Raw genomic sequence first — 24663 nt, forward strand, 5'->3', positions numbered from 1 at the left:
TGTATTTTATTATCGACTGCCAAAGGAGCAAATATAATCCTTTAAACCATTACAACTTGTAAACTGGAGCATGCAAGTATATGTGTGTGTTCTGGGGTTTTAAAGAGGTGAGCTTAGCTTGAAGCAGGTTATTTCCTATGGGTTCTTGCAAGACAGTCACCTATCCTCATCCAAGTGCTTCTTTAAATGTTTGGGTTACTTTGCAGGCAGGTAACAGGTAAATCTTCTCCTGTCACATACCCAGACATGGTCTCTCAGCTTATGCAAAGCCAGATTTAACCCAGAATCGACCTGTTCAAGTATCTGCTTCTAAACCAAACCAAGCAGCATGGGGTGAAACTGGTGTCTTCTGTCTCTAGGCTCTGGGTGCCTAAAGTACGTGTGTAAACAGAAGGTAGTTCAGAAGGTGTCCTTATGGTTGCCTTTATGGCTTGACATTTATGGAAATCGGGATACATATTTAACAGTAAAAAGAAAGGCTGTGCTTGGAGTTCCTAACCATCTATAGCCACAGTGCTGGCAGGGTGAACCAGGGTTTGGATAGCCCCTTCTCACCAAATGGTACAGTGGTGGTGCACAGTGGGTGCACATAAAACACCTGGGGAAGGTGAGATATTCTTACCAGAGACATGGGACTTAGGCACTCTTACTCCATACAGGCAGTGAAGACATTTCTACGTGCACTTCCTGCTATTGTTTCCCCTGTTCTTATTCTCACTCCAGATCTGGTACTGGAACTTGTCCTTTAGTCGTTTTACAAATGACTGTAGCCATGTTAGAGCACACAACACATTTCAGGCTCGCTCTCTGTAATATGCATTGAGAGTTGGTTGAATTAACTTGTCTCGGGTCAGTGACTGATTCTGATTGTAGCTTTTTATTTAGAGCAATCAAAGTCTGGCAATTCTGTGACAACCCACAATTCTCATAGTCCCAGAGCTGTTCAGTGCCTCTCCTCCCCGAGTAGATTAAAAAGTAACTTCTCAGTATATTGCATCTGCAAGCACCCCAAAGATACATTCTTGCTTTCATATTTCCTCTGTTGTTTCATAAGAATATTCTCTTGCAGGGTTTCCCTGAAGCATTACTGCAGTGGTGGTGATCCATAGCTGAATCTGAACTTTCATGGTAGTAATGTGCCAGCAGCTTACTCATTCCTTTGGCCTTAGTATAACCCTACTGAGTGGTTCCCTGTGGGAGGCTGAGCCCTGCTTGCTTTGAAACATTGTGCTAGAAATCCTACCAACTTGAGCTGTGAGGGCCCACAGGAGAAACAACCCTGTAGTTTATTGCCTGATGGGAGGTGCTGGCTGAATGCTGCCTTTGGAAGGCCAGCAGAAACGGGAACAAAACAGCAAGTGTTTCTCAGCTTGCAGTTTCTTTACAGCCCAGTAGTTTTGAGTAGATCTTGTTCTATAGTTTCATTTTTAACTTTCTTGGAGGATGTTTTCTTGGAAGATGGTTTAGTGATCACTTTAGCAATAATTTGCAGCAGAGGGAAGAGCCGCATCAAAAACCACTTGGAAATTATTCCAAAAGTCTTGGATCAGCAGCTGTGTTGCTAAGTGAAAATAATTCCCTAATTTATGCCTACTTTTGAGGTAGGACGTGTAGAGGTAATAATTGCTGACATTTGCAATGAAAGCAGAGGGGCTGAAGCTGTTCACAAATAATAGCTCTAATAGTTTATTTCCAGTTTTCTTTGCTGATAGCACTCCCTTAAATTACAAGTTGCCCAGTGCCACGGGGAGACCGGTGGTGTGAAGTTCTTGCTAAACTGCAGTAAGTCAGAGAGGAATGAAATGCTGCACTGAGAATGAGAAAAGAATTGTCTTGTTTGGCTGAATCCTGGATCAAGCCCTGGGGGGTTGTCAGCCTCCCCCCTGATTTTTATATTGCTTGAGAGGAAAGTTATGAGGCTACAGTGCATTAACAGGGAAAAAGGAAATATGAATGAAGGATAAAGGCATCCCAAGCAAAATGCAGAGCAGAGAGATCTTTAAAACAAGCCAAGAAAACAGGTTAATTTGATTGAATTTTAGTGGTTTCCATTTCCTCTTTGTATTTTTGACAACTTTTTAGCTGACAATCCATAATCTGTGTACTGTGTGTCTGAGGTTGAAGCTTCCTCATATTTTGCCTGAGCCAAAAAGCTGCTTTAATTTCATACCACTTGCATAACAGAAACGGAAGAAACAAACCAGTTTTATATTGGAAGAGCCTTTTTCTCATTTTTGTTTCATACAGTAAAACTGCTGAACCCCTCTTTCTTTAATACCCCACACTGGTCTTGCTGCTATGGACCTGTGGGTGCTTGATTTCAGCTTATATGACTGCAGGACAGAATTGCTTGCCTGTGCATTGCACAGTTAACATATACAATGAAATGAAATAACTTTCATACCTGCTGAATTGTATAGAAGAGTGTGGTGTATTTTTTACTTGTCTGGTAAATCAAATAGAATTTGTTAACTTTGCATAGTGCAGTTACAGCTAAGTTTGAAAAGGAGTTTAGTGCCTGTTGACCTCGAAGTTATTCTGAAGTACTTGGATGCTTCTGCAGATTTAAGACAGGAGCTGTATGGTGAGAACCATAGAGTGGTTCTCTGTAGATTATTGTAATACATAAATATGCAACTAAATCATGGATGACATGCATGTATCAGAATGAGGGACTGTCACGGTAAACTTTGTTGCTAGTATTTTTACTGAAAACAATATAGAATGTGATGATAGAAATACTGGTTGGCCAAGACCTTAAGTGAAATTCCTGGTGCAACTTCTAAATTCTAATCTAACAAATTTTGGCATGTAAGTGATGGAAGACTATGGCAAAGGGGGTAGAATACTCTCTTATTTTGGAACTTTTAAAGTGCCTATCTATACAGATGAAAAGATGAATCAATTACAACTGAGCTGGGTACATAGGGCAATGTCCTGAGTTCCTGTGGATTAATTAAACTGTATTAATTTGTATTGCTTACTCAGAGTTCCCTCTAGTCATCTGTTCTATGTGTATGTAAAACGTATCTGGTTACTTCCCAGGCTTTGCTGAAATCTATTCGATGAAGTAAGACCTTCTGTTAGGCAGACATAAGCTAGTTTTTGTCATCATTTATAATGAGATTTAGAGGAAGGAAATAATCTTGTTTTAAAAATGAAACCTGATAGTTGAATTTGACAGAAAAGAATCAAAATAAGAACTTGGAAAGAGTTAAAATTCATCAGAGTATTGAACCGTTTATTGCATTTCCATCACGTTCAGCACTTCCCAGTAACACAGATCAGTATTTTTGTTATGGTTTGTTGTTAACACTTACCAGCTCAGACCCTGTGGTAACTGGTCTCACTGCTAGAACCTGTGTAACTTGATGCCTTATCTGTAATTGTAAGCATTTATTTTATGTATTTTATTTATTCTTTGATTTTTCCACTATATATGTTTTTTTCTAGTAACCAGCATGAAAGGGTTTTTTCAGCGTGCTGTGGTAGAATGGTAAGGAGATGGTAGCTGATGTGTTCAAAACTTGTCTGTTAAGTTTGCTTTGTTTCCTGCAGGTCTCTTAACATGGACTTTGAGAATCAAGACAAAGAGAAAGACAATAGCAGCACAGCTGGGTCTTTTAATGGCAACAGCACCAATAACAGTAAGGGTTAGCTTTACTCCTTATCTTTCTTCTGCACTTGTGTATGTTTCATTCTCTTTTGCCTCCTCTGTCCATGTGTTTCAGCTGTGTGCATTGTAGATTCACCTGATGGATTAGAGCTGTTTTGTCTGGGCACTTGCCATCTTGCCAAGCACTAATACTGCTGTCTGGGTCATGCCCGTGGATTTAAAACATCAATGTAACATTTCCATAACGCATAAAAGTTGCATTCTGCACAATGGGTCAGGTTTTACTGGAAATGGAAATGACTTGACTTCAAAAAAAGCTCTACCACACAGTTGAGAAGGGAATGTCATTTCTTCTTGTCTGGAGTTTCTCATGATGACATATTAGGCTCTCCATAAGCAATGAGAGATCTCATCCTATGCTAACAAGTCCATAAGGATGATTCATCTTTGTCAATAAAAAAGTATAGAGTTCACATGGCAACTCATTTATAATGGACAGCAACCCACTCTGTTCAGGATGGGGTTTAATACGTCCACTGCTATGTGGTGATTGTCCCCTCTAATCTATAAATATATTCCAGGCAGCTTGGCCATTTGAGATGCACTATTTTGCAGGTAAAAATATGTATGTGAACAGCTACAGTGGAATGCAATGCACAGAATGTGCTGTAAATTCACACCTGAGTTTAACTTCGAGCAATTTATATGGCTGTATCTTGGCTGTGTGAATTTAGGCTCTAGAAAGATTTCTGCAAGTTTAGAAGACACGAGTGAGATATGTGGGCAGCCCTGTTCATGAAACCCTGAATGCTAAGGTTGCTTTGTTTAAAGTAAGAAATACAACTTTAGAAGTATAAATAAAATGACATATATGGCTTTTTGAAGGGGCTTTTTTCTTTAATATAGGCTCTTGGAATTTACATAGTTGCTGGAGCACAGCTTCTCTTGGCAACACAGAGCAGAGGTTGCTGCGCTTGGTGATTCAGCAATGAACACTTGAGGCTTTTGGCATCTGGGTAGTAAGAGAAGACAGGCTGGAGCTGGGGAATAAGCACATTAGAGGGATTAGCTGTCAAAATGATCAGAAATGAAATGAAGCACTTTGACATTTAACACTGCAGGCACTAATTCCCATATGCCAAGGTGGTTTGTAGTATGTCACTGCTGGGGGTTTGGTTTGTTTGTTTTTTCCCTTGGGAAGTTGAAGGGCATGTGAATGAATGCTGTTCTCAAAGCAGGAGGAACTAGATCTGAATCACAGATTAGAACACAGGAATTTTGCACTGTCATCGCTGGACTATCTATATTGTACTTGATTTACCCTTTTGTACCAGACCTCAGTAACATTGAAACCCCAAGTGACTGAGTTCTGCTTTTTAGTTTTCAAATTCATTGTGCTATTTGTGTGTAGGACTGAGAGTGCCCGTGTCAGGGCTCTGTGCTCACTGGTTAGGTTTTCCTTTATGAAAATGATCAAATACTTAGGACAGATACTAAGTTGTAGTGAGTGTATTTCGCGTGTTTGAGGTTTTTGGACACAGGTTGTTAGGTATGAGTTATGTAGGCAACCCATTATTTAGACAACTTGCCACTCTTCCACAAAAAAACAAACAAACTAGACACATTCTGACACACAGGAACAACGTGTGTGCGTATTTACATGTATGTGCACGTCCGTATATGTGCGTGCATAACACTTGCACAGATATTCTGCTTGATAACCTCAAAGCTTATCCTTAAAATCCTGGGACTGGTAAAACCCTGCTTCATGCAGCAGTGTCTAATTATTTTGGAATAGCCCAGTGATGTTCAGTGGGTTTTGGTCTCAGTCTTGTATTAAATTTTCATTAGAGACTTTTTGGATGCTTCTCATCAAGCGTCTGCTTCAGATGTAACCTGTTCTTTTAATGCTCTGCAAGTAAAAGTGTGCCTTACATTTTTAACTGGGTTATTACTTATGGCTTCTTCCCCTCCCTCATGATCAAAGGTGAATACAGCTGCAGAGGCTGGTTAACCATGAGAATTTGCAGGGATGGGTGGGCTTTAATTCTAAAACCTCATGGTAAGAGATAGTACAAATTTTCCTGTGCCCTAGTTAATCTCCCTCGTAGTCACACTGCATGGTTGAGGTGGGGGAAGTAATCGCAATAAAACACTTCAGTATCTCTGCACTGTTCAGAATTGCTTCCAGCTATAAACCAACAAAAGATCATGCTCACATGTTATAGCATACAGAGCAACAGCAGCACGTGGTGAGCTGAGCTGGTAGCTTCAAAACCAGGTAAATGACTTGGGTGTTCTTTGAAAACTGCCCTTCTTTGTTAAGGTTGATGTTATCTGGTGATGGAAATCAGTGATGCAATTTAAGTGCATGGTGGCCTTCACCCAAGTGGAATATGAAGCTGAGGCACCCTTTGCTTGAGCTGGGTCAGCCTTACACTGTCTGCAGCTCTGCTGTTGGTCAGGCTCTTTTCCTTGTGCTGAGAGTTAAGCAAAACTTCCACATGCCCTGTTCAACATGTTTATGTGGCTCAGTGTAAAATGAAGCAAACGCACAATTGATTTATTATTCCTAATCCCTAAATCACGTTAATGTTTGTAACTTGCACCAGAGACAGGATGAGTAACAAGAAAAAACTCACACATTTCCTCTCAGCTTCTAGTTCTTGAGTCCTGCCAAGCAGAGCTGTTGCTGTGCACCCAGCCCGCGTGCCCATGTGGTGCAGCTGGAGTGTTTCTGCACGGGCTGCTGGGCTCAGTTATGGCAGTGCACAAAGATCTCGGAGTGAGTGTCTCTATTGCAGCAGTGCTGAAATGGAATACACTGTCAGGGCCCCCAGGTGTGGTGCTGAGGGCAGGCTCTCAGTGTGTGTGTGGTTAAGGAACAGCCAAGTTAAATGTCACTCTCTTTCCTTCTGCAGGTATTCAAACCATTGATTCTACCCAGGCGTTGTTCCTGCCGATCGGAGCGTCTGTGTCTCTCCTAGTTATGTTCTTCTTCTTTGATTCAGTTCAAGTTGTCTTTACAATATGCACAGCAGGTGACTTAAGTTTTCTTCTCTTTATGATTGGAATAGAACAGAAAGCACTGATTTAGTTAAATATTGTTGATAAGGGTTGTAATGCATGACATGGGACATTAAAAAAAGCGAGTTTCACAGTTGTAGTTTCATGTCTCTGTGGCTATTAATAAAGTGACAAGTAGTATTTGAGAAGTATTTTCCACTTGGAGGTTTGCTAAGCCTCCTGAACTATAAATTGCCAGAGTTCTGAAAGATGCTGGATGCATTGTTTTATGTAAAGTTCACTTGTGCTTAGAACTGTAGTTAGAACTTAGAAATCAGTGCTTAGAACTGTACATGCTGTTCTGTAATTCAGGTAATTTACATGATCACAGCATAACTCTGGAGATCCCATCCAGAGACTTCTTTTCCTAGTTTAATTTTGGGGTTTGCTTTGATACAGTTTTTCTTTGTACTTCTGGTCTCGCTAGTCCTTTGAGCATTATAATTCTGCACTGCCTGAATTTAGAACAAAAATGAAGCTGCTGTCTGCAGGTAAATTAGAGACCCACTGGTCCTGGTTATTAGTATATACACTTTGTCATTTAAGTCAATGCCACGACTTAGATTAAAAAAAACAAATAAATGAATTTGCCTTTTAATCTCTTTGCAGTTCTTAAAGCTGCCGCTCAGGGCAGCCGGATTCTTGCCACTGCTCCAAATGTGCAGCAGCTTTTAAAAGTTGTACTCCTCAGTCCTCGTACTGAGTCTGTGGAGATTTGTAACCCACTGAATACCTCTCATCCTCTCCTGCTTCATGTACGTGCAGCGCAGGCTTTGCCCTCGTGCTTTAACTCCCCAGCTATGCATCCTCTCCAGCCTCTTGATCTGGCCGATGTTGGTGGGTGAAATCTAAATCTCTGCTCTTGACATGAATCTGGAGGCTCCTGTCCAGTTCTGGAAGCACAGTGCTGGAAAGATCTGCTGAACAGTGCTTTTATAACTTTGACCTTTGACATACGTGTTCTTTCCTATTAAAATTAAATTATTACTTCAGATAAAGTTCACTATATGCTAGATATTAGGGGAATGTACTCACACAAATATGTAAGGTGTAGGGGAAGATTAATGACAAAAGACCAGTTTTGACTTGTCATGTTTATTGGTCCATTTATTTCCAGAATGACCTTGACATTTATAACTTTATTTGTGGCATTTGTGCTGTGTAATCGTATGAGCTTGTGTCGGTTGGGGCTTGTTGCAGCTTTAAGAGGGTTGAGTCTGTTTGGACCAGTGCACTTGGGTGTCTTTATTCTTTAACCTGGGTTTACCATGCTTTTGTGCTTTTCCTTGGTCTTGCATCAGAGGATGTCATTAAGCTCAGGGGACTTAGGCCCCAGGCTGAAATCACAGCCTCCTTAGAGGTTACACAGCAGGATGCAGACCCTGCTGGAGCTGGGAATGTGCGAGCTGTGGGATTCAATCCCTTGTCCCCTGAAGCTCAGGTAGTGCTATTTTACATCCTCCTTTTGTAGACTGTAGAGGATGGTGTGGGGAAATTCTGCATTATAGCTGATGGCAGGTTCTTAAACCTTCATCCCACAAGGATTTGTCTCTCAGGAGCAAGGGCAGGCACAGCAGAGAGCCCAGGGCTAGAACCAGCTGCTGAGCAGGGGGCAGAGCTGAAGAGTTGGCTCGTTGCCTACAGGCAGGAGCTAAGCCAAAGGATTGCCCATTGAGTAATAGGTGTTGAGACTGGAGGGAAGAGAAACTTACCATGGGAAGCCTGGACAGGCAGGAATGAGACTGAGAGTGTATTAGGGTGATTACATTTTAATTCTTATACTCTGAATGAACCCAGCTTAGGGGTGGCAGCGGCTGGGGATACCAGGACAGGAGATGCAGGGTTCCCTGCTGAGAGGAGCTGGAGGGAAGGGAGAGATTCCAAGGGCAGAAAGGGTTTTCCTGGGCTGAGGAAGGGTCATTCCAGCCATGGTGGCCCAGGGAGCAGGGCTGCAAGGTGCAAGGACCTGGGCAGCAGGGCACAGGCCTCGCTGGGCAGGGATCTTTCTCAGGTGCCTCTGGAAAGGTTCCTAGTTCAGCATGTGCGGAGCTGCCACGCTCAGACTGTTCGTTCTTTCCCCACCCATTCTGCCTTGTTTCCTCCCCTCTGAAATAGTGAGGACTGGGGCTGGCACCGTGCTCTTTGCCTGCAGATGCTTTTTACAACTTCCTTTGTCAATGAATTTATTTCTTCATTTATATTAGTCTTTCTCCCACCAGAAGGGGCAGAATTGAGGGGTGGAAACGTGTGGTTTGAGCACCCCCAGTTTCTTTTCTCCAGTCGGCTTAGGCTGTGCACTAAAGAGAATGTTTGATTCCTTCCCATGCTCTTAATTTGACAAGAGGAAAACAAAAAATGCCTTTTCAAACCCAACAGCAGCCACCCCAGTGTAAGGCATGAGTAGAGGGCAGCACAGAGATTTGATCTGTAGCATGTTGAACAACTCCTTCCTTTCCATCAGTTCTTGCTGCAGCAGTTTTGGACGTGTGCTGCTGCCTTGTCTGTGTCTCCTGGCCCTCACTGTGCAGCCTTTTAAAGCAGTCCTTAGTGCAAATCCAGTGCTAGGATATTTAAAAGAACTGGAAGGAAAAATGATTGTAAACACCCGCAGTTACCGAAGGTTTTCACAAGGGTGTGGATGGGACAAAGTATGCTCCTTAAAAAGGCAGCGTTAATGGGAACCCTCTGTTTGGATGCATTCGGGTTTGGTTTGCCTGACTTTCAGGAACGTACATCACTTTGTATTTATAAAAGTGAAGTGTCCAGCTGCTGGCTGTGATTTATCGTAAGTTCTGCTTGTTTCAGTAACAAAGAAAGGGGTCAGAGTGGGGGGGGGGGGGGAGCTAAGAAGTAGAAAAGCCACGTGAGTTCTGCAGCCTCTGTGTGCTTTACTGAAGAATTATAGAAGAACCTCGCAGCCAGTTTGCAGTCAGTTGGGGGTTTTGACTCGGAATATTTGAGAACTGTTTTCCTTGCTGAGCTGATCACGAATAGCTGCAAGACTTCATTTTAGCTTTGTAAGGCCTGGGGATTGGTCGCTGCATTCCTTTGAGAGCTTTTATTTTGGCCCAAGTTTGAAAGCCTACCAACAATAGAAGTTCTGCAGAAAACCTTGGAGCCGCTCTTCCTTTGATAATACTGCAGCACAGGATAATAGGGCATTGTTGCAAGAGCTTTTTCAGATTGGAGGAGCTTGTTTGTGTACTGTGGAAGTTAGGTCTGAATGCACTAATATTACCTTGTCTTCTCTTTTCAGTCCTTGCAACAATAGCTTTTGCTTTCCTTCTGCTCCCGATGTGCCAGTACTTAACACGGCCTTGTTCACCTCAAAACAAGTAAGGACTCGAAAAACCTTTTGCTCCTCCTCTTGTTTGTTGTATTTATTTCTTTTAATGTGAATTCTTGAGCGGAGTCTTTGGTTCCAAGCACTGACCTCAGGCCTTGGGGGCTGATGTTTGTGCACACTTCCTGTGTGAACACCACGTTTCCACTTTGAAACTCAGAAGCACAATTTGTGCAAGGCCCCCGTGCTTGCCAGCCTGGGAAATGCGCTCCCATCGCAGGGGATGTGATTTCCCAACAGTGGCTTTGAAGAAGTTTGGCTCCTTTTGTCTGAGATTTCAGCCTGGGATTTGGTATTGGATTTTAATGCTTATTAAATTCAGGCCATGGATTTTAATGCTGGGTCTTTCAGAGGCTGGAGTTACACCAATAATTACAGCTGTTAATGTCATGTTTTGAAACCCATTTCTTTTTTTAACCTTGTGGCTGGAGTTCATGTTGCAGAAGGCACTATCTTAGATGGCACCAGGAAATAGCATACATGGTAACCATTTCAAGAGAGGTGCCAAGATTTACAGGGGGGGTTTCCATCTCTGTAGTTCAGGCTTTACACACAGTAGTTGAACGTGAGGAAAGCTTTTATTTTGTTGCTGTTTTGGTACCTATTTGTGGCAGAGGAACTTCCCTTCAGTTGTTCTTGGCATCTTTCAGCAGCAGTTGAGCCTTGTTCCAGCAGGGTCCATTTGCTGTTCTTTAAATGGAAACATAAAATCTTCTAGCTAATGTTTGTGTGTTGTTCCTAGGATTTCCTTTGGCTGCTGCGGGCGTTTCACTGCTGCTGAGCTGCTCTCATTTTCTCTGTCTGTGATGCTTGTCCTTATCTGGGTCCTGACTGGCCACTGGCTCCTTATGGATGGTGAGTATGTGAATCGGGGGATTTCAGGACTGGCTTGTGCCTGTTCTGACACATCCCATCCCCTGGCGATGACTGCGGAAATGTGCACGTTAGCAGCTTGCTGAGCTGAGCTGTGCTGTTGTGTGGTAGGCTGTCAGGAACATGCCGGGTGGTGTTTGGGACACCTGTTTTTCTGGTTTGTGAAAGCTCCCGAGGAAGTGCCAGGACACTCATGAGAGATACTGCACACCTGTGTGGTGTGGGCGAGCGGGCGGTTCTAGCTTAAGGTGTGTGGAGGCAGTGGTGGTTGAGTCACAGCTCGATCCTTGCAATCGGGTTCATTTTTGCTGTGCATCTTCTTGTTGGTCGGTTCAGATGATCAAATAATTTGTTGTGAGCCAGTTCACAGTAGCTGCTTGTCTTTGATCTCTTTGATGCTTGCCACGGATGGGGAGGTGGGTGAAGCTGGCAGGCATCCAGTTGGCTTGAAGGTGTGATTTGTTCTTTGCCATGCTGGGTGAACTGAATTCACAGCTTACTGTGCCGAAAAGGAGCTTTCCTCCTCCCCTCCTGCCTCCCGGAGCTCTTGTGCTAGCTCTGGCACTCACTTAATCACATGGTAAACTGATTCAGCTCACTAGAATGGCAGCGTACTCTTTTTTTGCCTGGCTATTTTGCTGCTGCTGCAGTAAGATGAATTGGATTATTGTGCAGTCAGGTATGTGCTAAATTTGGCTAAAGGTAAGTGGCAGCATGACAGGATCTAAGAGAATGAAGTGGATATGATTGCAAAGGAATGATGGGGAAGCCAGGAGCAGGACCTCCGCTTCTCAGCAGTGTCGGGCACCTCTGTTGGCATAGGACATCTCACGAAATGGCACCCTGTGGTTGTGATTGCTTGAGGAAAAATAGGTGGGACAGCATTACCTGCCCTTGAAATTGCTTGTTGCAATAGAAAACGTACGGCCCGTCGGCTCTCCAGCTCCTCCTGAATGAGGCAGCAGCAAGTCCTTAGCGCTGAAACCTCTCACGGCACCTCGAACATTTCTTTTGTTTAAGAGCATTGTTTCATTTGTGTTTTTTGCTGCTCTGAAAGTTCCAGCTGGTGCACTCGAGGGAATGCATTTCACTGTACCCAGAGACTAAATACAGAACTGCAGGTCAAGTTTGGTTTGTGTGAAGCAGAGTAGCCCACCATGGAATCAGGAGTGCTTCTGGATCTGCAGGAGCTACAAAGCTCAGTGGAATGTCAGGCATGGATTTTGGCAAAGTCTGAAAAGATTTGTCTGCACTGAGGTACCAACAGAAGTGTTCCCTTAAAAACAGCTATTTTTGTGAGCGCTTCAGTCTGAAATAGCAGGCTTGGATGTAATCAATCTGCACAGCACTGAGCTGCTGCTGCTGGGTGGTTTCTAGGGTTTACTCCTCTGTGTGGTTGCTTAGGATTTACTGAACTCTGGTGATACTGTCTGGCTTTGGTGCATTTTACGTGGCTTATATGAAGGGAGTTGAACTCTATAGGTAAGCCTCGTGTCATTTGTTCAAATCCAACTATATCAGTGTTTGTCAATGACACTGAACAGGGAGCAGCATTTATTTGCCTTCACCAGAGAAACAGACTCTGCAGTTTTACTCCTGATCCTGTACTGCTGCAAATGGGACTACGTCATCTCTGCCTTTACCCTTTGCTTCTCTGTAACTGCAGCCTTGATACCCCAGCTCATCTTGTTTGGAGGGCAACACGGGCAGTAAGTGCTGCTCGATGCCGTGTGCAGGGTGTGCTGCAGTCGGAGCTGTGTGCGGATCATCGGCTGGCTCGGAATGAACCAGATGTTGTGAGCAGGCCTCACGTCCCTTGGGCCAGTGGCTGGAGGGGGAAACAGGGCAGGCATCTCCTCTTAACAGTACACCTCAAGTTTTGTGTCTGGCTTCCTGGTGTGCAGCTCATTATCTCCTATGAGAGTGTTTCTACTTCAGAGCTGAGGAACAAGGAGGGGAGGTATTTCATGGTGATTTCTTGTCCTTACAGAATCAAGGTGTGGTGGTTACTCCAGAGCTGTCTTCAGTGCTCAAACACTGCAGTTCCCTCAGTGTGCAGTAGTTGGTTGAACTGTTTCTAAAGCTAGGGGTGTTGTACAGGATGGAATGAGCAGATACTGTCTCCAGGGGGTTGTTCTGGCCTGTGGTGATGCACATCATCTATAGGTCTTGAAGTGCCTGTGTCTCAGAGCAGATTGTTTGATGACAGTCATCAAGGGTGCTCCCCGTCCCCTGGTTAACAGGTTCCTGAATAGAGGACACAGCTAGAGATGCACAGTGGGAATGCTGCAGATGTGCACAGTGCCTGCTACAGAGTGAACTGAACAGTCACGGACACCCTGGGAACTGCTGCAGGCCTTCACTGCTGCGGCCATTGCGCAGAGGCTGCTTCCTGACAAGTGTTCTTATTCCCACCCTTTACAATACACTCTGAGAGTTGTAGAGGAGCATGATTAGATCAGAACTTCACCACCTCTTTGACAAAAGGTCAGCGTGTGGGGCAGCTTAGACTTTGGTAGCTTGCACAGAGCTTTGTAAACCAGCATCCTGGTGGTTTCATCTGTTGTGTAGTGCAGCAAAGCTGAGAAATGCCCTGTATCCAGAGGGTCTGAGCACATGTGTGAGAATACTCATTCTCACACAGCATCCTCATTCTGCAAGGAGCGTGCTTGCAGGGACCCCGAGGTTCATTTGTTCTGTTGGCTGAGGGTTAACTCTTTCAGTTCTTGCTTGCTCAGCTTCATTATCCCATTGCCCAGGACGTTCTACCCAGAGCCTCCTCATTTCATTTCCTTTCTCTCCCCCCCTGCTTCTCTTTTTCTTTCTTAATGACTTGCATAACGTGTTTAGTGTAGATCTGCCTTATACAGCGTGTCAGCACCATCCATGAGCCTGGGTATTGATGACTTTGTTTCCTACCTGATTTCTGGGGTTTCTCATTGCAGAAGGAAGCTGGCTTCCATTTGAGAGGCCTGTCGGAGGTTTGCCTGCACTTTGGCCTGATTCACTCCTGTTTCCTCTCGGGCATCCTTGCCTCCCTTCTGTGTTTAAATTTGCCAGTATTTCTTCAGGCAGTTGCAGAACTGCACAATTACTGGTGTGTGTCTTTCACCGTCTCCTTTTCTGCCCAGTCTTTGCTTGGTTTGATGAAAGTGCCTTGCTTGTGTGCCCGTGTTCCTGTCAGTGATGGAGAAATCAATTGTGTGGGCAACAGATAAAACTCATGCTGGTTCAAATATTTCCACTTCTAGTTAATTATAACCTGGAAATCCTCTCCTAAATATAGGCTTGTTTGGGCTATTATTAACATTGGCTTTAGAGAAACCTCTTTGATTTAAGACAGGCGGTTCCCTTGTATTTGCTCCTCTGCCAGAGGAAGTCAGTGACTGAAGGCTGTATTGAATGACTGAGCGCAGTTCTTTTTCTCGCTGCTTTGCTGTGTCAAATTCTTTAAACCTCAATAATTTGCTTACACTTTATAGCAAGTTGCAGTTGTGCAGCACGATTTAAGGCACGCTTTTATCGGAGTAATCCCATTACTGTGCTCAGCCTGGCAGCCGTGACGCTCCGTGTTGTGCTGAGCTTATCAGCTCCCAGAAGATAAGGTGGGTTTGGCAGAGCCAGTGCTGGGCTGCAGTCCCTGGGCACTGCGAGCAGCCACGCTGGCAGGCCTGCGGTGGCCCCTGAATCCACAGGGATGTGTTTCTGTAGCGGTTTGGTGAAAGGCAGGTGAAAGGCAGGCAGGTGTAAGGTGGTTTCCCAGTGCATCATTACAGCACCAGAGGCCGAAGGTTAACCTGTAAATCATAGCAAATCTGGTCACACTGTCGCACTGGTGGGCACACAGGGAGTGATCCATCTTCCCTGGATTCAGTTGGTTAGAATGGGTTTGTGACTGTTTGTAATTGTGGGATGTTAGGCAAATATTGACATAGTGTACACAGGAAAAAACATCTACATACATTAGGCAGTTATTTACATATGGCTGTATACTTAAGCATGCTGGGGTCCCAACGGGGCTCCATTATTCCTTGTGAATGTCCTGATGCATAGATTGATTTACTTAAGTATCTCTTCAGGGATTCACTTGTATCCATTTGAAGTACATTTGAATGTCAGGTGGGTACCATTGGTAGCTAAGGCCAGGCCTAAAGCAGGAGGAAATCACACAAATGTGAAGAGTGGGACTGCCTTTGTTTTTAGTGTAATACCAGTTTTCTGCCCTGACAGAATTCCTCTTGGAACAGAACAAATGTGAGCTGTGGCATGCTGTTGAGCTTGGCTGAAAACTCACCTCTGGGAGAGGGGTTGGGAAAAGACTTGCCCATATTTTTTCCCCATTGGTAGGCAGGCTTCTACATGGATTTTTGTTATTGGGAAAGCCCTGCCTCTCCAAACAGTGATACCATAGCTGGTGTTGGGCAGCCGCCCACAGTCTTGGCCAAGCAGAGGAGGCCACAGAGATGCTGCGAGGGCTGGAGCAGCTCTGCTCTGGAGCCAGGCTGAGAGAGCTGGGCTGGGTCAGCCTGGAGAAGCCTGGGGAGATCTTCAGGCAGCTTCCAGTGCCTGAAGGGGCCAGCAAGAAAGCTGGAGAGGGACTTCTTACAAGGGCATGTAGTGACAGGACAGGGGGGGAATCGCTTTAAGCTGAAAGAGGGAGATTTAGGTTAGGTATTAGGATGAAGCTCTTACCTGTGAGGATGGTGATATGTAAGGTTCTTCCCAACCCAAGTGATGACTCTACAGTTAAGATTGGTTTGAGTGGACTTTGTCACACCATGTTCCAGCGTCATGTACCCGTCACACCATGTTCTAACATGTCATGTACCTGCCATAACATGTTCCAACATGTCGTGTACCTGGGCTGTTTCTGAATTCAGATTTGTCAAGGATTTTATTTACTGTATGCATTTGCTAGAAAACCTCTGAATAGCATGAAAGATGTTTATGTGTGGGGCACAGGGAGCTCCAAGTTGCTTTGTTGCTTATGTTTTTAACTGGGTAGCCAGTGATGGAGCCTCTAGGACACAATGCATGAGAACGTTTCCTAGCGGTGGGCAGCAGAAGGTGAGTGGTGAGGGCAGCTGTGCCTGCAGAGGGATTCCTGCTTCCATGGGGGCAGGCTCACAGCTGGCTCCTGAGTGTATTTTGGCTGTTGTTAACTCTGAGTTTCACTATCTGGGAGCAGCAGACAGCCCCCTTGTGCATGCAGAGCTGCACAGGTGCCACAGAGGCTGCTTTGGGGGATGTTTTGTGGGGGAGGTATTGGCTTGGGGATGTTTGTTTTGTTTTGCTCTTTTTTAATGAACTAATTCTGTGCTTGCATTTGTAGCTCTGGCTATGGGCCTGTGTGTTGCAATGATAGCCTTTGTTCGGCTGCCCAGCCTGAAGGTTTCCTGCTTGCTGCTCTCTGGGTTACTAATTTATGATGTCTTTTGGGTAAGTGTTTTGGTTTTGCTAAAACTGTTTTTATCCTTTGGATCTGTAGTTGGCTGTGGGCCACTTGTACGTGAACTGTACTAGTATGGAGTTGATGAAGCCTGGCAAAGCCAGATCAGCTTCTTTGCTCCGTTCTGAGATGTTCACGTCTGCAGCAGGATACAGAATGTTTTCCTCACTAATTATTGACAAAAGCAGGACCATGATGAGAAGATTTCAACTTTGGCAATTCAATTGATTACTTTAAAAGATAAACTGGACCTCAGCTTGCGAAGGCCTGGCTGCAGATCAGCACGGGCATTTCCAAGTGAGCACAAAGCCTTACCCACACTTGCACAGTGTGAACGTGCCAACTTCTGATGAGCAGGGAAAGCCACAGGACAGGAATGCAGCTGGTTCATAGCCAGGGAGCCTGGCAGAAAATCTCAGTGCACTTCTCAAGAAACATGCCACAACAGATTTTGTGATACTGAAAGGATTTTGTGTTACCTTTGCCTAATACCAAGCACTGACCCAGGGAAGTGATTGCGTGTAGTCAGACAGTTTCCCAGTGCAGAGTAAGGGCCTGACTGAAACAAGTGTTGCATCATTCTGTGTCTGAGGGAGCACCGACTGCACTTACCTCTTCTCTGCTTTCAGGCTTTCTCATATTATCAGTATCCTGCTACCTGCCTCTGTAGTGCTGGACTACCTGCTTGTAGTCTGGATAGATCCTTTGCCAAAGGATCTCAAGATATCGATCGATACCTTGATATCAGAAAGTGTATTGCAGTTATTATTGAGGATTAATGGTGTAAAAAAAGTTATGAGCTTTTTAAATACATAAGCCTTTTATTATCACATAGACAGTGTATGTGTATGGAAAATCTGGACAACATCCTTTCTTTTCTTGAGCAAGCAAAGCAAAACGCCGCGCAGCTTTCAGTGGCTGTGATTGTGGTGTGTAATTGCTGACCGTTTCCTTGCTCCGCAGGTCTTTTTTTCTGCCTACATCTTTAACAGCAACGTGATGGTGAAAGTGGCCACACAACCAGCTGATAACCCCCTGGATGTTTTATCCCGGAAGCTTCACCTGGGACCAAATGTGGGTAGAGATGTTCCCCGTCTGTCCCTGCCTGGTAAACTTGTATTTCCAAGGTAAAATCAGCAGTTCCTTTACTGTATTATCTAAGAAAAGTTTTCCTTCCCTGTACTTCGTAGTAGTGCTGACTCCATTGGAAAATACCAGTTTAGTTCCCTGTTCAGTCGCTCCCTCTTCATGATAAAAAGGTATAGAATGAATAGTGAGGGCTGGACACCTTCGTGTGCTGACTCACAGCACACAGCCATGATCCTCATTAGGTTGAAGTGGTCTGTTCAGAACAGGATGCACCATTTGATGTATGCGTGAGTTCTGCAGACCCAAGGTTTGTTGCAACATTGGAATAGTCCTGATCACTGCCAAGTGATGAGGAAGGGAGTTAGAGGCTGTTCTAAGCAGGGACAGCTTTACTGGGTAGGTTTGTGTTGGAGGGAGATCATTCCCCATCTCTCTTCCGCAGGGGTTCTGTGCTAGCTGGGGTTTTTAATCAGATGTACCTGGGCCCTATGGGCAGTAAGCAGGCTCCAGTGCACCAGCAGTTACACATAGGTTATGTTGGGACATTTACTCTTGCTCCTTTAGATGTTGGGTGCTGAATTACAGACATCAGGATTTGATTCTCTGCAGTGAGGAAACCAAAATTACTCTTTTTGCCAACTCTGTGCTAACTTAAACTGGCTTCGTTTGCATGAAAAATGGGCAATTTTAGTTCTTCATCTACTTAACAATTGGCCCTTTTGTGGGACTCTCATGAGAGTGTAGTTCTCTGTGTGTTTTATCTGAATGAGGCTGAAGATCTCAGAATTCCATAAATTGACTTATTGCCTTGTATTAGAGGTGATCTGCGTGCATGGGAATGAAGGTGCAGCGTGTGTCAGTACTATACAGTGTGGTAAAATGGTCAGCAATGCTTGAGGTGAATGAAATACTGAGTTGATGGATCTGTTCCATTGAGTGACTTAAGAGCAGCTTAAGCACTGCTGGTAGAAATAAACTGGTTTGGAGCAACATGTCATTACTGTCAGAATGAGTATGATTAAAACTGAGCTGAGGTGGTGGCAACATCACCGATGAAAAGATCTTCAGTAGCCAGCATTTAGTGTCTTCTACACAGCAGTTTGCCAGTAGAAAGAAGGGATGTGCAAGATGAAGCTCAGAACCAGCATGGAGGAGCCTAGAGCTTGTCCCCTCATGTTCTGGGCATGAACCCACTTTCGGTTGCTGTCTAGTTCCACAGGCAGCCACTTCTCCATGCTGGGGATCGGAGATATTGTGATGCCAGGTCTTCTGCTCTGCTTCGTCCTGCGTTACGATAACTACAAGAAGCAAGCCAACAGCGATTCCTGTGGTGCCCCAGGACCAGGGAACATCTCTGGCCGTATGCAGAAGGTCTCTTACTTCCACTGCACACTTATTGGCTATTTTGTAGGTGAGTGCTTGGGTTAATATGGGTAGCTGCTTAGTGAGCAGGAGTGGGGTTATTGTAGTAGGTTTAAAAGATGATGAAAGCAAGTGTAAAGAGGCTTTGAGGGAACACTTTTTTAATCCTCCTCTCTTTGAGTTTGATTGGCGTGCTCTGGGGAGAAAACCCCTTCTACAGTCTTAGGGGGGTTGCTGGATTTTATTTATAGAGGGAAAGAGATTATCAGTGTGTTCTTGATACTTTGCTTTACGAGCACAGAAGGTGCCATAGCTCGTACCCAGGCTATGGGAACAATATAGGATCTCTGGATGGATTATGCCGTGCAGGGTACATCCAGGTAATGCCTGCATTTTTGTGTTTTACTGCTGATGTTTATGGTCCTGTGATGGTTTAGTGCATACAGAAAACTGTAAACAATCACAACTGGAATTCTGTTTGCGATTTGCTGTAGCCATCCCTCTCGTCCCTAACATAAAATGGGTTTTTCCCTATGGTCAGGACATGCTGTGTGCATATCCTGACCTCCTGCAGCCCTTGCAAGGAAGAAGAGGAAAGATTATTTCCTACCAGTAGCCTTCCTCCTCCCCCACCTCCATCTTTCTCCCTGCGTTTTGGCAAGTATCCAGGAAAATAATTCCTGGTGTATCCAGCCCTTCCTCTCAGGTGAGGGGCCTCCGACTGACAGTCTCAAGAGGTAGCGTGGTGCCTTCACCTTCCTCCCCTTTGCCTTTTGTTGCATCTTGTTCAAGTTATTCGTAGCTTAATCTTTGAGATTCAGAACTGGAGCGAGTGGCTCAACACAAGCTAATGGTACAGCAGGGTAACTCGCCCGGTTGGTTTGTTTCAGCTGTATTCAGGGAAGATGAAGCACAGGGAAGTAACTTTTCCACAGGCTCTCTGCGGAAATGGCAGGAAGGGAGCCCCGTGTGGATGCACTGGTGAGAACATCTGTATGTCACCTATACAAACACAGCCCCTTTTTTGTTTTACAGGTCTATTAACGGCAACAGTAGCTTCTCGTATTCACCGGGCAGCCCAGCCTGCCCTCCTCTATTTGGTACCTTTCACTTTATTGCCGCTCCTCACCATGGCCTATTTAAAGGTAAGACAGGATTAGGCACTTGCAGCAGCAAGCTCTGGGGGCAGCTGGAAACAGGTTCTGTGTTCTTGCACGTGGCAGCAGCTCTCATGGGGGTGATGTGTCCTCACCAGCCCTAGCCCAGACCTCAGGTCCCACCTCTGCTGGGGTGAAGCTTTGTTTTGGAGGACTGAGGAACTGAGAGATGAGATCCTGAACTAGAAAATGATTTATGTAGATAAAGTAGCAGTAATTATAGGCTATAGTAATAGTAATTATAGACTATACTGTGAAGGAGTAAATGCTGTTTTAATTAAATAAGTGAATTTGTCCTTGCCTGGCTGGTCATGAGAGAACACACGCACAGAGGTCCAGCAAGAGCTCAGAGGCAGAGCCTCTTTACCTCTTTCCAGTTGCTTGTTCAGAGCTGGAATTTTAACATGGAGCCTTTCCTGTCCCAGGACAGTTGCTGAAACACAGCAAATGCACTGCAGAGCACAAGAAAGGGCAGAATTTTCCACCTCCATAAGTATTTCCTTCCCATCAGAAATCCATTTGGGTAGACCTGGCACCAAAATGAGACAAATGGACTGACGGGGAAGGGGGTTGATATTTTCCTGTCTTTGTTGTAACTTGCAAACCAGGTGAAGGACGGATTTGCTTTAAGACATACCTGCAATTATATGCATTTAAAAATATGACTTCAGTGGATGTCAGTTTTCTGAGGGCATGGTCCTTCTGCTGTTTTCCTGCCCAGGGTGATCTACGTCGCATGTGGTCTGAGCCTTTCCACTCCAAGTCCAGCAGCTCCCGTTTCCTGGAAGTATGATGGAACGGATAGGAAGTGACCTGAACTTCTGCCTTGGTCCTTTTCACTTTAACTCATGGCTTTGTAGTCTCCTAAAGCTGGACTGGCTGGTGCTTGGGAAGGTACCACTTACGGGACCTGTATGAAAGGACTTTGTATTAAAAGGAGGAAAAGAAAAAAGCAAAGATCCTGGAGCTCCGTGTGGCTCCGTTGTCTCCCTGCAGCTGTGGACCTGGGGACACTTTGTGCAGCTGCAGCCACTTTCCTCTTTTCCTCACTCGGACGGATCAGTACCAGACTATCACCTTTGTGAGAGAGGAAGAGGCAGACTTGAAACTGAAAACGGCTTGAAGTCGTTCAAAAACTTGTGAACACTAAAAGAAACCACAGTGAAGCAACTGAAGCTTCTTCAGAGAACCCCTCGTGGACATTGGGACCAGTTTCCTGCTGGACTTTGGGTTTGAAAAGAACTGCGACAGAAACTCTTCTGTCACCATACTGGGTTTTTTTGATCTATTAAATATTTCCTGTGGTGTGAGGTTACTTATTAAATCCACAGACATGGAGTGACTTCTTGCAGTATACATATAAAAATTTGTTGTAACAAGTTACATTTCCACCCAGATGTCATGTTTGCAGTGAAAAAGGGCACGATTTTTATACATATATATATACACACATATAGATATATATATGAATAAATAAAAAGGAAAACCTGCTAAGATCATGCTATGTAGCAGACAGGGGCTTGCTGTAATTTTTAGCATGTAGAGCAGTTTACTCTGGCTTTCTTGTCTATGGATCTCCAATGAGCTGCTGTTCCCCCCCTCCCTACAGCTGAACCTGCAGTTCCAAACCCAGTGTAGTATTTGTACCGGTTGTACTCATGGACTTCAGGGGATATTTGATTTTGATCAATGTAGCAAACCAGGGAAGCGAAACTTTCAAACCCAGCCCTGTTGGGGGGGGGGGGGGGGGGTGGTTTTTTCCTTTTGTTTTCTTTTTCCATTCTTCTGTTTCTGCCACCAACCCCGTGCAGGTTTTTGGTAGCTCCCTCCTGCCCCAGTGCATGTATTATAGCAGCAATCGTCTTTGTGCTTTCTGATCCTAGTAATGTATCACTTGTAAATACATCTTTTCTATTTTCTATTTCTTTGTATTTGCATTTTGTTTCAGTCGTGCTGTACCCGCCCTGCCCCGAAACACCAAAAAAAAGGAAAAAAAAAAGAAAAAGCAAACTGTCCTTTACTGGTGTGCCTGGTGGAGTTTGTGTGCTGGCTGCTCTGTGCCTGCAGCCTGCTCAAATGTGGAGGTTTTCATTGTGTTTTTTAACCCAGCCGCTCCAGCTCTGCTGTGTCAGACCGAAGGCCCTCCTTCAGGTAACTACAACCTTTTTCCTTTACAATACTCTGGCGGCTGGGGTTTGGGAGCTCTCCTGAGAGCTCAGAGCTGGTCTTAGTTTGATAGATGCTGCTAACCGTGAGCTGACTGGAAGGAAACCAGGAGTGTTTTAAGTGTGAATGTGACCCAACAGTGAGCTGGGGTCTGGTTTTGTTACCTCCGGTGAGGCAGCTTCAGTGAGATGTGTGCTCCTTTCTGCTCTGCCAGCGGCTCTGGGAAGAGCCTGTTTAGCACAGTAGGAATCCAGGTCCAGCCACGTGTGTGAGCTGCTGTTCGTGGACACATTCCTCTGTCCTCGGGCACGGGTGGATGGGCTCAGAGGTGGTGGAAGGGATCTCTGAGATACCTGAAACATCTAAAGGAACAGAAAATAGGAGCACAGCCCTTTGGGAGGGGCTCTGAGGTGTAGCAGGGGTGGGGGCACAGGGTGGCAGGGAGGATGGGGTCACTTCAGTTACAATAATGGCTTTTCCCCGATTCACACCTTTCCCTGAGCTGGAAGCGTTTCCTGTAGCGCCGCAGTGCTCATCCTCAGGTAACCGACCCTTCTTTAGGAAGCAAACAGCTTTTCATTAAAACTCTGCTTTTTCTGCTCATAGCGAGCGTTAGGACCGGAGCTGCAGCCAGCGTGGGACAAAAGAAAGGCATCAGTTCTCAGCTACACACCTCAGACCTAAGGGGGGCATTCAGAGAAATAAATAAAACACTTTTCTGGATTTCCCTCCTCCCCTGAGGTTCCAAGCACTGGAATAACAACTTTAGCTCCAGTTTGCTGCTGCTCTACCTTCCCAGCCTTTCCCCCTGCCCCATAGTACTGCACACTGCAGGTACTTTCCACTTCAAGGCAGTTCCTTCCTGCCTTTGGAATGAACATAAAGGGTCTTGCTCTATTTTGCAGAGGCATTTTTTAGTCCCTGCCAAGAAAATGCCTAGGAATGATTTTCTGCACTTAAAACCCATCTGGAAAACGTTCTAGAAGTGCTGATAGACAAGTATTTAATAAAAATTAATTGCTGAGAATTAACCAGAAGAATCTTGGCCTTTCTTTTAGGCTGCACTGTCCTCCTGCACAGTGACCTTCCGGCACGCACCAAGGTAAGAAACTGAGGTGCTCTGCAGAGGTCAACCAAAGCGTAACCATTCTAAATACAAACACACCCGCACAGGGAGAAGCATTCTCCCATGGTTCCTGAGCCAGTCACAGCTTCGTCCCACAGCTCTCCTGTCTAGAACCACCCCAGCGTCACACGGGGATTACAGATTCCTACCTGAGCTGCTGGGCCCTCTCTGCGCAGGTGCGCTTTGTCCTTGCTTCTCCAGTCTGGCCAAAGCTGCATCTTCCCAGTTTGAGGATGAAACTGCAGAGGCTGCTTTGGGTCCCTTGGGTTGTGGAGGCTGGGTGGGACCATGGGCTCCCTGTCAGCTCTGTACATGCCTTCTTGGTCTAACATTCCATTGAACTCTGTAACAAACTACTTGGCCCAGTCCTGCAGTGAGCCTGTACCTGCCCTTCCTCTGGACAGTTATCAGAGCAAATAGTTAATAACTGTTTGACCAACATCAGCCTTCTTGCAGGAAGGGAAAAGGGCACTGGCAAGAAGGCGACAGACTAGAGCGTGTTCACAGCAAAGTTGCCAGGACACAGCCTGGAAGTGGGATACACAAACCTGTTACAGTTCTGGAGCTGGTTTTTTCTGCTGCATCCTTGGGAACAGCTTAGAAATTTTACTGTTGGTAAAAGGTCACACTAAATCATGCAAAAGTGAATTCAGAAATGACCTGGGGTTGTCTGCCCAACCACTATGCATGAAGGGTACCGGAGATGCAAGCTGCTCGTTCTATTTTGTACCCTGCTCAAACCTGGAATGCTGAGACTGTGCTTCTGTTTGGTTCTCCCTCTCTTCCTCCCCACCTCAAATGACCTGGAACAGCACGGTGAGCCCTGTCCTGCCGTGCTCTGAGGAAGGCAGATGCTTCAGACTCCAGGCAGCTCTGTGTTCTTGGTGGGGTCCAGGCCAAGGATGTGGTTCACATCTGTGTTCCCCAGGAAGAGAGAGTGTGTGTGTGTGTGTGTGTGTGTGTGTGTGTGTGTGTGTGTGTGTGTGTGTGTGTGTGTGTGTGTGTGTGTGTGTGTGTGTGTGTGTGTGTGTATTGAATAGTGTATTTAATTTCTCGCCTGTATTTGCGACAGCCCAGAACAGCTGCTCTATTCCTTTAGTCTGTTGGGAACTCACATGAGGAGACTGTGAGCTTTGTATGTGCTATAAAATACATCACATTTACGGTGGGTGAGGGGAGTAACTCCTCACTGCTGTGTGTTTCCTAAGAAAGGATTCCAGTTAGGGATCTCCCGGCTCCCTTCTGTCTCATAACCAGCTTCATGTACACCTAGAGCCCTGTGGGGCAAACCCCACACTGTCCTTGAAAGTGTGGCTGTGGCTCACCTCCTCCCCCTCCTCTTTCTCATTTAGGCATGATCTGATTCTCCCATCTTGGTGCCCCAACTCGGCAGCGTTGGCTCCACCTGTAACCAGA

At 45.2% G+C, this 24663-nt stretch overlaps 2 protein-coding genes across 3 annotated transcripts in view; both read left to right on the forward strand.

Moving 5' to 3' along the window:
- The window catches only part of SPPL3 (signal peptide peptidase like 3), a 64081-nt gene extending 42625 nt beyond the window's left edge, over positions 1 to 21456 (forward strand). For both annotated transcript variants that reach the window (XM_057411473.1, XM_057411474.1), the window contains exons 3-11: positions 3559 to 3647; positions 6538 to 6657; positions 9939 to 10017; positions 10768 to 10880; positions 16231 to 16337; positions 17311 to 17474; positions 18648 to 18847; positions 19834 to 19943; positions 20677 to 21456. In XM_057411473.1, coding sequence (XP_057267456.1) covers positions 3559 to 3647; positions 6538 to 6657; positions 9939 to 10017; positions 10768 to 10880; positions 16231 to 16337; positions 17311 to 17474; positions 18648 to 18847; positions 19834 to 19943; positions 20677 to 20748 — 1054 coding nt within the window. In that variant the 3' untranslated portion in view covers positions 20749 to 21456. The remainder of the gene's footprint in view (positions 1 to 3558; positions 3648 to 6537; positions 6658 to 9938; positions 10018 to 10767; positions 10881 to 16230; positions 16338 to 17310; positions 17475 to 18647; positions 18848 to 19833; positions 19944 to 20676) is intronic.
- Positions 1 to 24663, forward strand: part of CUNH12orf43 (chromosome unknown C12orf43 homolog) — a 99972-nt gene that overhangs the window by 69577 nt on the left and 5732 nt on the right. The gene's annotated exons all lie outside the window — the stretch shown is intronic.

This window comes from Pezoporus wallicus, unplaced genomic scaffold, assembly GCF_028554395.1.
Source record: "Pezoporus wallicus isolate ANWC-B61680 ecotype Strahan unplaced genomic scaffold, APGP_CSIRO_Pwel_v1 contig_6401, whole genome shotgun sequence".
NCBI classification, from domain to species: domain Eukaryota; kingdom Metazoa; phylum Chordata; class Aves; order Psittaciformes; family Psittacidae; genus Pezoporus; species Pezoporus wallicus.